The 13,486-nt window shown below is 36.3% G+C and overlaps 1 protein-coding gene across 3 annotated transcripts in view; it reads left to right on the top strand.

Annotated features, from left to right (window-relative positions):
• Positions 1-9,256: 9,256 nt before the first annotated feature.
• Positions 9,257-13,486, top strand: part of VMP1 (vacuole membrane protein 1) — a gene marked incomplete at its 5' end in the record, with an annotated part of 85,639 nt that continues 81,409 nt past the window's right edge. For 2 of the 3 annotated variants that reach the window (XM_084238653.1, XM_084238654.1), the window contains 3 exons: positions 9,281-9,356; positions 11,617-11,752; positions 12,995-13,085. In XM_084238653.1, coding sequence (XP_084094779.1) covers positions 9,281-9,356; positions 11,617-11,752; positions 12,995-13,085 — 303 coding nt within the window. Of the gene's footprint in view, positions 9,357-11,616; positions 11,753-12,994; positions 13,086-13,486 lie in introns of all 3 variants that reach the window. The other variant, XM_084238655.1, reaches the window with a different exon arrangement.

Here is a 13,486-nt window from a genome sequence, read left to right as displayed (position 1 = left end):
TTCTTAGGTAACTACACCCCAATTTACTTAACTATTCTCCTAACAAAGGACATTTGATTTGTTTATAGCACATGTGCAAGAGATTTTTTTTAACCTATATAATAAAGCATAGACTTGCTAACATAGGGTGTGCCAGTATTTGACTTTGTTTCCCATACTTTGTTGTTTCCCATACTTTGTTTTCATACTTTGTTTCCCATACTTTGCTGTTGTCATTCTTCCTAATTTTTCCAAAGGAATGTATGTAAAGAATGGAGTGACAGATTGTAAAATCAAGTGTTGATTTGCAAAATGGTTACAAATTCTTCTTGTCAGTGTATGCATACCTCTTTGCAATGCGATTTTACTTTTAGAGTTTGTTTCTCAACCCCTTGACACTGTACTTGACTATGTGACTTGCTTTTAGCAAGAGTTACTCAATCAAAGACTTGAAAAGCATTTACACTTTGGGCCTGTCGACTGCTTGGAACCTTGGCTCCTTGGGAGCCAACGGTTATGGGTTAAGGCATATATTACCAGACACCAGACCAGCCTGTCCAGCTTTTGAGAACCCTAGTGCGAAATGAAATGAGGACTCCAGACATGGGGGGAGGGGCTGAGGTTTGTTTGAAGGCTAAAAAGCATGAGACAGAGTCCCAGGGAGACCTCTCTGTGCATAAGAGGCTCCCAATTTGGCACCAGAGGAGATGGATATATTGAGTTGTGCTTGGGGTAGTAGGGGACAGCATGGTTGTGACAGCATGGTGTCCTTGGTTGTGACGTTCCTCTCTTGGCATTCCTCTCTTGGCATGGTGGTGATCTTGGGCATTCCTCTCTTGGCATGGTGGTGATCATGCATTAGTATACATCACTGTACAGAAAGCGGCAGCTAAGTCCCACCAAGTAGTGGGGATTTTAACAGTATGAGCTGTTTGGTACTTTTGGTCACTTTCCTTCCCTGGGCATACTCTTTAATCTGATCTTAACTGGCTTGACTTTGAGGTCTGCTCCTTCCTCCTTTGGTGACCAAAGAGTCCTGATGTTCTGTGAAGATACCTTGAAAACACAGTGCTGCAAAAATTAGCATAAGCATATAAGCAGCCAGCATTAGTAACGTAGAGGGTTCCTGAAGCCTCCAGGTCAGTGACGCCAGAGTTTGTTGAAACCCAGGGTTAGCTGTGGATTTCATAAACAAAATGTCTGTGTCCCAACCTGTCCAGCCCTCAGAAGAAACAAATGATACCTTTATGTGCTGGATGTTAGAGATGAGCAAACCTTCCCCTCAACCTTTGAGAGTATCAAAAAGGAAGTCCTTAAAATATCTTTCAGGGTAATGGGTTGTTTTTTTTTTTTTTTTTTGGTGGCGGGGGAATGAGTGGGGGGAGAGGAGGTTTGCTTAGAGTTTTCTTTAATTAATAATTCAATCTGAAGCAGTAGCCTTTACAACAATCAGAAAACTGATGAATATATTTTACTCTTTGCTAAATTAAATTAGTGGACATTTTAGGCCAGAAATATGTAATTATAACCTGCCAAATCAGTTTTTGGGGAGATTTACTGAGATTTTGAATGTTTTTAAATTATAGACTACCTTGGGATTTTAACTAATTCTCCCAAACCTTAGAAGGTTTAAAAAGATTCAAAAAATTTTGTCAGGTATTCTTATTCAAATCATGAATTTTCAGAGAACACATTTTTTTTTATTTTATTTTTATATTCCCCATACAATTGCAGCCCCCCCATTCTGACCCCAATCCCTCCCCTCCCGCCCCCGCCTCCCTAAAAGTGTCCCTGGTTCATAGTTTTTTGTTGATTTTGATTTTCACTTTCTTATAGTTATTCATTTTCCTGGTCCCTTATTTAAGTTTTCTAGATTCCTGCTATGAGTGAGACCATCCGGTATTTTTCTTTTTCTTTTTGGCTTATTTCGCTGAGCATGATCCCTTCCAGCGCCATCCATGTTGCTGCAAATTGCATGTGTTTATCTTTTTTGAATGCTGAGTAATATTCCATGGTATATATGTACCACATCTTCTTGATCCAGTCATCTATTTTTGGGCATTTGGGTTGTTTCCAAAGCTTAGCTATTGTAAACAGTGCTGCTATAAACATAGGGGTGCAGGTGTTCTTTGGAATTGATGTTTCTGTGTCCTTTGGGTAAATACCTAGGAGTGGAATTGCTGGATCATATGGAAGCTCTATGTTTAGTAGGTCCAGAAATCTCCACACAGCTTTCCACAGTGGTTGGACCAGTTTGCACTCCCACCAACAGTGCAGAAGAGTTCCTTTTTCTCCACACCCTCGCCAACATTTGTTGTTGCTATTTTTTTTAATATGTGCCATTCTCACTGGTGTGAGATGGTATCTCATGGTAGTTTTGATTTGCATTTCCCTGATGACAAGTGATGTTGAACATTTTTTCATATGCCTGTTGGCCATTTGCATTTCCTCTTCAGAGAAGTTTCTTTTTAGCTCTTCTGCTCATTTTTTGACTGGATTATTTTCTTTGTTGTTGTTGAGTCTCATCAGCTCTTTGCAGATTTTTGTGATCAGTCCTTTATCATTAGTGTTGGGTGCAAAAATGTTCTCCCAGTTGGTGGGGTTCAGAGAACACATTCTTAAGGTACCAGGAACATGTGCCAGTTTCTGTCTGGCTCAGAGTCAGGTGACCTGACAGTTGCTCTGCTATCAGCAATTGTGTTTGAATTATCTTTGACTTTACATCCCTGTACAACTGGAAAACTTGTCAAAGCCTCACTTGTGAAGACTATGTATTACTCTTAGATTACTGATTCTGTTTCCAAGAGTAAATTGCAATTTCTTAATCTTAACAGTTTTAGGGAAATCTGCAGCTATTTTGGAATAATCTGTGACTGAATACTAAATAATTCCATTAAGTATGCACACTTAGGGAAACAAGAAAGATTACTGAAGGTACATTTAAGTTGGCTTTGGCTGTCTTTTTATACCTTGTTTGATGAAAAGTGTGTTCTGTGAAGAAGGTTGACTTAATATTTTGTGAGAAAGTAGAATTCATCTGAATATATGATTTACTTTTTTTTCCAATTTTCTTACAGCAAGTGCCCCACTTAAATGATTTTCTTAACAGGCAGTATATTCATTTTACTTTAGAATTCAGTGACCAAAGAAAACTCATACTAATGGCTTTATGCTCATACTTTGTTTTCCTTTTAATCTGTTAAATTTTCCAGTAACTGATATTACTCAGGGAGTTGCTATTGTTGTGTTATCCTTAAATTTTTTGTCTTGCTTTGGGGGGAGGAGACTCACATAATTGAATTTTATATTGATTTTGCCTTACAAACGTAGCTAATGTTTAAAATGAATGAACTATTGTAATTTTAGCACTAGATGTACAGCCTACAAAGGCCTTTTGTAAACTGTTTTTAGCAGTGTTTTCTAAGCACTTCTGCCAGGAACAAGCAACCCCCCCCCCCACCACATATTTAAATATCAACCTTTCATTTTAAATGTTTCAGCTGCATTTAAAATTTGCTGGTTACAGCCTTTTAAACATTTCTTATATTTAAATATGTCTCAACAATGAAAATTATTATTTGATATCTGTTACTTTTCTATCCTATTTCTGTAATCTTATTTCCTTTACAGACATACAGTTTATTTCAACAGCCTGTCTTAGAAAGAAGACTAATATTAAAATGTACGTTGTTAAAATTGATATTACACCACTCTCACTGCAAGGACGCTCCATTGAATGTCAAGGATATGTACTAAATCCCTATTTGAGGAGATTTCTTTCAACAACCAAGGAATATTTTGGATTTACTTCCACATCCAGGGATCTGAATGATACCTTTTCATCGTAAATTTCCAAATTCAGGGCCTCCCTGGTGGCACAGGGGTTAAGTCTCAGCACTTTCAAGCTATTATCAGCCACTGCAGCATTAGTTCCATCCCTAGCCAGGGAGCTGACCCACATGGTGCAGCAGACCTCTCTTGTCTTGCCTGCTGTTCCCCTCAGCAGTGTATTTCAGTAGATCCTCCTTTTCTGCTCCCTACTTTGTCTCTGGTGAATCTTTTTACCACTCCGCATCTCTGGCCTACAACACAGTTCTTGTATGCATTAACAAATAAACCTTAAGAAAATTTCCAAATTCAATACTACTTCCTTGAACTATGAAAAGTTGCTCTCATTAAAAATGATTAATTCATCTTATCCTGGTTACATAGATTGGAGCCCTTTTACCATATAATAATTTTTTTTCAATCTTGCATATCCTGTTTTTTTAATTTAAATTTTATTTTTATATTCCTCATACAATTACAACCCCCTTATTTTGACCCCAATCCCTCCTTTCCCTGCCCCTCACCCCCCATAGAGTGTCTCTGGTTCATAGTTGTTTGAAAAATATGGATTGCTTCACGAATTTGCGTGTCATCCTTGTGCAGGGGCCATGCTAATCTTCTCTGTATCGTTCCAGTTTTAGTATATGTGCTGCCGAAGCAAGACATATAATAATTTTTAACAGATTGTTCTTTTTAGTACTTTTGAAAATGTTGAAATTCATTTTTCTTATCCAACATAGCAGACTAAGATTTTTCTGATTCTGTGTCTGCTTCTGTGGAAACTAGTTATGCAGGCTCTTGTATAATACAGAAATATGGAAACATGTCTGTAAGTGAATATTTGGGTTGTAGTCACGATGATTATTTTGGAAAATTGTAACATTGAAAAGGGCAGGGAGAAACTAACCTTAAGTGCCCGTTATGTGCCAGTCCCTTTGCAGGATGATTATATAATTTCTCTTTAAGTAGAGAAACTAACTTGCTGAGAGTCCCCAAAGCAACAACAAAAAAATCATTTAAGGGTTATAGAAATCAATATATTTTACAGATAAACTCAAATGCAAAGGCTTAAATTACTCAAGGTCACACAACTAGTAAGTCATGGTGGTAGGATTATTTTAGCTGCAGAGAAATAAAACTACTTCAGTTGAGATGGAGAACTGAATTAGAATAGGATGGATACAGTCAATCTTGGGGTATGGAGTAGTAGTGGTAAAATACATAGTCCAGATGCTACTTGATCTAATAGGGTTTCAAATCACACAGGTTGTATAGACGGCTGTCCCCAAAATTTGCTATAAAATGGGTCATTTTATAACAATGAAGATGATCATGAGTAAATTAAGTTTTGATGCTAGATTAAGTTGTCACAGTTGCAGTTTCAAACAAATGTGGTCAATTTCACAGGAAATACCCTGGATAAAGATGGACTAGCTATGCTGTTAAATCCTCACAGGGCTTCAGGATCCTTGGTATAAATGTGTAGTCCTTAGCTTTATAGTTAGAAATTTTGAGTAGTAAACTTATGCCTGAATGGACTCCAAGGGTTAGAATTATTGTAACCAAATTCATAAATAAGAATAACGATTATTAATCTTTGCAAGAGAAATATTGTTATCCTGTAATCCAGTTCCCCTTATTTATACTAATCAGCATTATTTTAGTCTGCTGGGACTTATTTGCCATAACAGAGTACCACGTCTGGCTGACTTAAACAACAGAAATTTATTTTCTCAAATTATGGAGGCTGGAAGTCCAAAGTCAAGATGCCTACTGGTTTCTTTGATAATTTATCTCTGTCCCTGACTTAGAGGCTTCCATCTTCTTGCTGTGGCCTCATATGACCTTTCTTCACTATGTAGGTAGAGAGGCGTCTGGTAGGGTATCAGGCCTATCACTTTAGATCTTTGCTCTTACGATAACAATATAAAGATAACCATGTATTACAAGCAAGCAGCCAATATCATAGATAACAGTGAAAAACTGAAAGCTTTTCCCTTTAAGATTAGAAGCAAGAAAAAGATGCCCACTATCACTACTTTTGTTTAATTTAGTATTAGAGGTTTTAACAAAAGCAATCAGACACCAACAGGAAATAAAAGGAATATGAGTCAAAAAAGAAATAAAGCTATCACTGTTTGCAGACAATGTCATATTATAAATGTTATATGTTGTATTATATATATTATTTTATTACACTATATATGGAAAACCCTAAAGACTTCACCAGGGAGCTGTTAGAGACAATGAATGAATATAGTGAAATGGCAGGTTAAAAAATCAACATAGAAAAATCTGTTGCACTTTTATATACTAACAACAAATGAGGAGAAAAAGAAATCAAGAAGATAATTCCATTCACACTCTCCCAAAATGAATTGAGTACCTCAGAATTAATCTAACCAAGTCAGTAAAGGACAGATACAATGAGAACTACAAAAATTTAAAGGAGTTTGATAATGACAAAGGAGATGGGAAGACATCCCCTGCTCATGGCTGGAGAGAATTAATATAATAAAAAATGACTGTTCTACCTAAGGCAACATATAAATTTAATGCAATCCCTATCAAACTACAGTATTTTTAAGATTTATTTTATTTGTTTATGCATACAAGAGCTGAGGTGTAGGCCGGTGGTTGGGGAGGGGGGGAGGTGAGAGGATTCACCAGAGACAGAGGGAGGAGCAGAACAGATGGATTGACTAAAATATACTGCTGAGGGGAATAGTTGGCCAGACAGGAGAGGTCCGCTGCACATGTGGTTTAGCTTCCTGGCTGGGGATTGAACTTGTGCTGCAGTGCCTGCTGATAGCTTCATAGTGCTGAGACTTAACACTTTGCATCAGGAGGGAGATCCCAAAATACAGTGTTTTTAAAAGAAATTTAACAAAAAATATTGAAATGTATATGGAACCATAAGGGTCTCAAAAAGCAAAAGCAGTCCTGAAAAATAGGAAACACGGGCATCATGTTATCTGATCTTACACTGTACTATTTAAAACAATATGGTATTGGTATAAAGATAGACACATAGATCATTTAGTATATCAATGGAAAAGAATTGAAAGCTCAGAAATGAGTCCAGATGCATATCAATCCTTAATGGGGCAGGGAGAGTGTCTTTAACAAATAATGCTGGGAAAGCTGGACTGTCATGTGTAAAAGTATAAGATTGGGTCACTTTCTAACTCAGTGCACAAATATAAGTTCCAAATGCATAAGACCTGTAATGGTAAAATATATATAAGAAAACTGGTAATATGATCCAGGACATCAATGATGAAGACGTTTTTGGAGACTTGACTCCTACGGGAAGGGAAATTAAAAACAAGCATAAATACTGGAATTACCTCAAATTTAAAAGTATTTACAACATGGAAGAAAATGTAAGCCAAAAAAATCTTGTCTGTCTATATCTATCTATCTATCTATCTATCTATCTATCTATCTATCTGGAGATTAGATAGACATCCTACTAAATGGAGACATCCTACTAAGTGGAGGAAATACACATTGCACAACTTGTCAAGGGGTTAATATTCAAGATACATAAAAAACCTAGTCCAACAACAACAAAAAACCCACAGTTCACTAAGGAGGATATCCAAAAGGTCAGTGGATACATGGAAAAATGTTCATTATCTCTTCTAATAAGGGAGATGTAGGTTCAAATTACAATGAGATATCACCTCAAGCCTTTCAGAATGGTACATATTAAAAAGACCCATCCTACTCCCAACAACACATGCTGAAGAGTGGAAGAACTACTGTGTGTGGGAATGTAAACTTACAGCCATTTTGAAAAGTGATCTGGATTTATCTTTAAAAACTAAAAATGGAAATGCCATATGTCCCAGCAGTCCCACACACTGGCATCTATCCAAAGAACTTGAAAACCATTAGTTCAAAAAATATATCCTTTATAATATTGCAGCAGTATTTACAGAAGTTAGCTAGCACATGGAAATAACATGATCATAGATGGAAGATTGGGTTAAGAAGCTGTATAGTCACACCATCAAATACTCTTCAGCCATAAGGAAAGACAAAATGTTGCCATTTACAGCTAAGTGGGAGGATATAGCCTTAGTTATATAATCAGCTTTCTAGGGTTTATTGTTAACTTGGCTAATATGACCGTTTGATTGGTCATATATTTCAGAGGTGAGTGACACTTTTTGCTGTATTTTTTTTTTAATTATTTTATTTATACAAGCACTGGGTACAGTCAGAAGCGCGGGAGGGTGAGAGGATTCACCAGAGCCAGAACGGGGAGCAGAACAGTCAGACTAACAAAATACACTGCTCAGGGGAGCAGCGGGCAGCAGGAGAGGTCTGCACACCATGTGGGACCCTCGCCAGCAGCTGGGGATCGAACTGGCGCTGCAAGGCTTCAGGCAGCTTCGCAGCTCAGCACTCAACCACTGTGCCACCAGGGGAGGCCCAGCTGTATTTATTTATTGTTCCTAATAACTTTTTGATGGAGTCTTTAAGATCTTCTGTATATAATATATTGTCCGTGAATAGTGATAGTTTCACTTCTTTTAAACTTAAGATTCCCTTTACTTCCTATGTGTGCCTCATTAGTGCTGGTCAAAACCTCTATTACCAAATTAAACAGAAGTGATGACAGTGGGCATCCTTGTCTTCTGCCAGATCTTTCTTATTTCAAAGCTGAAAACATTCAATTTTTCACCACTTAATATTCTATTAACTCTTGGTTTGAGATATATGGCCTTTATTATATTGAGATAGTTTCCTTCTATTCCCATCTTGTTTACAGTTTTTATCATAAATAGGTGTTGAATCTTAGCAAATATTTTCTCTGCATCTGTTGATATTATCATGATTTTTATCTTTTTGTTGACATGGTACAGTATGTTACATTAATTGATTTATGTATATTAAACCATCCTTGCTTGCATGACATGAATCACACTTGATCATGGTGTATAATCCTTGTGATGCACTGTTGAATTCTATTAGCTAGTATTTGAAATTTTTTGACGTGTTTGATAATACAGTCCATTTTCTTCTAATGCTAAAAGGACTGTGAAAGATTGGTCAAATTAGAGCAGAAGTGCATATATTAAATTGTGCAGTGGACTTTGCAAATAACACCCAACATGGCAGTTACATCACAGAATTACATCACAGAAATTCCCATCTGGTAGAAGTGCAAGATATCTTACACTTTATAACTTATTAATATTTGAGGTTACTACTCTTGTATTTGATATCTAGTATTAATGGACAGATTTTTATCTGGAACATCACTGAAATAACTGGAAAAGTATTTTATATTCTTACTACTTCTGTTAGGATTTCTAAACATTATTCTAATAGCATGGGGGGTATCACTATCTTGTTTTTGTATTCAGTTATATTCTGTCATAGATGCAAAGAAGTGTATAACATATCACTGGATTTTATTTTGCTTGTATTAGCTCCTCAAGAGTTGTTGATCTATGAAATGGCAGAGAATGGAAAAAATTGTGACCAGAGACGTGTAGCAATGAATAAGGAACAATATAATGGAAACTTCACAGGTAAAGTATAATAGTTTGGAGGGAGAAAATGTACAGGTTTAAATGATATCCTTTTCATTGAAATAAAATAGAAATATATACAATATTATCTTGTTAATAAAATAATCTTATATTTAAGCTTTATGAATCTTACATATGATTAATTAATTTGGTTTTGTTTGATGCACAACCTTATCATGCTATTATATAACTTTAGAAATATTTATAATTTTACATATCACACTAAATAGACAATTATCCAAAAAGTCAGAATGTGTTTGTTGTAGATTTGTTTTAAAATTTGGTTTGAGATGAATACATTTATATTTGAGAGGGGGGTGTGCAAAAAATAAACTTAAATTTTAATTTGTGGTAAATTCTAGTATATTTAGTATAGCTGACTAAATATATTATACATACATGCATACATACATGCACACATACATAAATTATACATACAGTTACCCGAAAAATTACTCCTCTAGTTTATAGAGGTGCTATAAGGAGGAACTTTGTGTTTAAAGGAAAGTGCAAGGTTTTTTTTCTTTTCTGTTAATAATAACAATTTTCTTTAACTTTTAAATTACTTGGCAGCTCAAGTGCATTGCAAATATCCCCAGCATGATAACTTTACAACATAGAAATTACCTTCTGTTAGAAGTGTAAGCTATTTTAAATAGTAATTTCCTTTTATTTTGTTTACTACACTGCCTTGCAGAAAACATTTTGCAGCATTGATCTGACTTGGCTTACTTAAATTTTATATCATTGCATTGAGATTCAGGATTCAGAGCTTGACATTGCATATATCATAATCTTTTCCCATTAACAGCTTTTGAGTGTTATTTTTCTTTCCTTTTGTTCAGCAACCACATGCATTTATATATTCTTTCCCTACTGACCACCCCCTTCCAATTTAAAATTAATGTTAGGATAACATACTCTTTGCCATTATTTTCCCCTGCATTTTTAGAACAGTCGAAAGGATTTCTTTATTATGGGTGTTTAGTAATCACTATACGAGTACATCATTTTAATCACTTCTTAGTCTTCTATTGGTTCTTCATAAACTTTTGCTAGGAAGTTTAATGCTGCATTGAATAAACTTATACAGAAGTCATCTCTCTTTACACCTAATTATTCTTAGAAGTGAAGTTACTGGGTTACACTATATATGCATATGTAATTTCAGTAGATAATGACAGCAATAGCTAAACTTAATTACATGCAGTGTCAAACTCTCCTAAGACTTTACCTTTATTAACTCATTTAATCTTTACAATGACCCTAAAAAGTAAGTACTATTTTTATCTTCATTTTAGAGAAAACTAAGGCATAGAAAAGTATCTAACGTGCCCAATGTCACATGACTAGTAGGTGTCAGAAACAGGATTTAAAACCAAGTAGTCTTGGGCCTCCCTGGTGGTGCATGGGGTTAAGATGCAACCTATGAAGCTATCCCTGTGGCACGAGTTTGATCCCCTACCATGGAGCTACCCACATGGTATAGCAGACCTCTCCTGATTAGCCCGCTGCTCTCCTCTGCATTGTATTTCAGTCAATCTGCCTGTTCTGTTCCCTACTCTGTCTCTGGTGAATCCTCTCATCCCCCCACACCTCTGGCCTGTACCCCAGTTCTTGTATGTATAAATAAATAAAATCTTTTAATAAATAAATAAAACCAAGTAGTCTTTTCTTTTTTTTTAAAGATTTATTTTATTTATGCATATAAGAGCTGGGGTATAGGACAGAGATGTGGCAGGTGAGAGGATTCACCAGAGACAGAGTGGGGAGCAGAGCAGGTGGATCCACTGAAATACACTGCTGAGGGGAGCAGTAAGTGAGACAGGAGAGATCTGCTGCACCACGTGGGTTTGCTGCCTGGCTAGGGATTGAACTCATGCTTCCACGGCTGCTATTAACTTCATACTGCTGAGACTTTAACTCCAGGAGGCCCTAGAACCAAGTAGTTCACTTTTATATTTTAAGCTTTAAACCACTTTATGATCTGATACAAAATGGTACTTTATAGAAGGTGGGCCAATTTAGCATTCCAATGGTGTACAAGAATAGAAACTTATGTCCTAACAATAAAATACTTGCAAAAGTGGAGCAAAAGCACCTATCCCATACCTGTCATATGTGAGCCACATTTTTACATTGAGGTATATGTATAGTCTTTCAAAATGTGGAACTGGAAAGGAGATGAATTTTGAAAGTGATTGGGAAGAGTGAGCATATATGTCAGAAAAATTTTTTTATATCTTTTAATGTTTTTCAGACTCCTCTTCAATGAATGAAAAGAAGAGGAGGGATCGAGAAGAAAGGCAAAATATCGTCCTGTGGAGACAGCCACTTATTACCTTGCAGTATTTTTCTCTGGAAATCCTAGTAATCTTGAAGGAGTGGACCTCAAAGTAAAGAGTCTTCCATAATCTTTTTTTTAAAAAAAGATTTTATTTATTTTTGCGTCGAAGAACTGGGGTGTAGGCCAGAGTTGGAGGAGCTGAGAGGATTTACTAGAGACAGTGGGGACAGAACAGGCAGATCTACTGAAATATACTGCTAAGGGGAGCAGTGGGCCAGACAGGAGAGGTCTGCTGTGCCATGTGGTTTAGCTCCCTGGCTGGGGATTGAATTCAGGCCTTTGTGGTGGAAGCTCTGAGACTTAACCCCTAAGCCACTGGGGAGGCTCATTCCATAATCTTTTATACAAACTTTATTTACTAATTATAGAAATTTTAGAAACTAGTTTTAGCCATGTGCCCTCTCAAAATGGATTAAGTAAATTTAGGATGTTATAGGAATATTTATTTTCCTTTCTATAGTTTGATAAAAAAAGATTAGGAGAACATATTGCTCTTTGCTCTTTGGGTTATTAACAATGACTAAAAATGAGATTTTTTTTTCCTTCTGGCTGTACCTGCAGGGAAAAATCAAACCAATGCATATTAATACTCTGATTCTTTAGTAGGACAAGGTTCAGGATACGTGGCACTTTTACTGATAGTTTGAACCAATGGAAAATGACTCTGCCAAGGAAATGTGTTGTCTTTAAATTTAGTACTTATAAACCCTATTTCAAACATCATAAAGAGCAAGTTGAACTTTTATATGCCTTATCATTTTCGGTATTGCCTTTCCAAGTTATTATCTGTAATAATAGCTGACATTTATATTGTACTTAGAGTTTATATAGTATTTTGTAACATTTTTCAGTTTATTTGATTACTAAAGCAACTCCACAAACACTGTAAAGGAAGCGTATGATTATTATGATTTTTAAGACAAAAAACCAGAATTAGGTTGGTTATGAGTGTTGCTAAGATTTAATTCCTAAGGATCTCTGACCCATGTACTCTGACTTCAAGGTTCTTTCCATTATATGCTTCTCCCAATTAGAAGCTGGGGTGTAAAAAAGATAGTCTTTGGCTAAAAGAAAGGTAGCAATGGGTTTATGATAAGAAATTGGGTTCTGTGCCCATTTAATCTCCCTTCTACACTTCAAGGCACCATTGTATTTAAGGACAGGAGAGCTGAACCTGGAAAGAGTTGATTCTATATTGAAGTAAATAGCTACTTCAGCAGTATATTGCTTTGAGAGTGATGAATCATAAAAATGAGATTGATATTTCTTTTTGTTTTTTAATTTTTTTAAGATTATGGCATCGTCAAAGCATTGTGTTGTCTTTTTTACTGCTGCTTGCTGTGCTTATAGCTACGTATTATGTTGAAGGAGCTCATCAACAGGTAAGTAGTTCAGCAATGTTTCCAATCTTGCACCTTCCCTAATCTCAGTTTGAAAATGGGACTATTTTGGGTTTCAGAGAACTTCTGCCTTCAACATTTTTTTTTAAGATTTATTTATTTATTTATACAAGCACTGGGTACAGTCAGAAACGCGGGAGGGTGAGAGAATTCACCAGAGCCAAAGGGGAGAGCAGAGCAGGCAGACTGACAAAGTACACTGCTGAGGGGAGCAGCAGGCAGCAGGAGAGGTCTGCGCGCCATGTGGGACCCTCGCCCAGCAGCCGGGGATTGAACCAATGCTGCAGAGGCTGCGGGCAGCTTCGAAACCCAGTGCTCAACCGCTGTGCCACCAGGGAGGCCCTGCCTTCAAAATTTTTAAGCTTATTTTTTTGGTTGTTAAA

The sequence above is a fragment of the Talpa europaea genome (assembly GCF_964194135.1).
Source record: "Talpa europaea genome assembly, chromosome: 7".
NCBI classification, from domain to species: Eukaryota; Metazoa; Chordata; class Mammalia; order Eulipotyphla; family Talpidae; genus Talpa; species Talpa europaea.
This window is presented reverse-complemented; position numbering and strand designations above follow the sequence as displayed.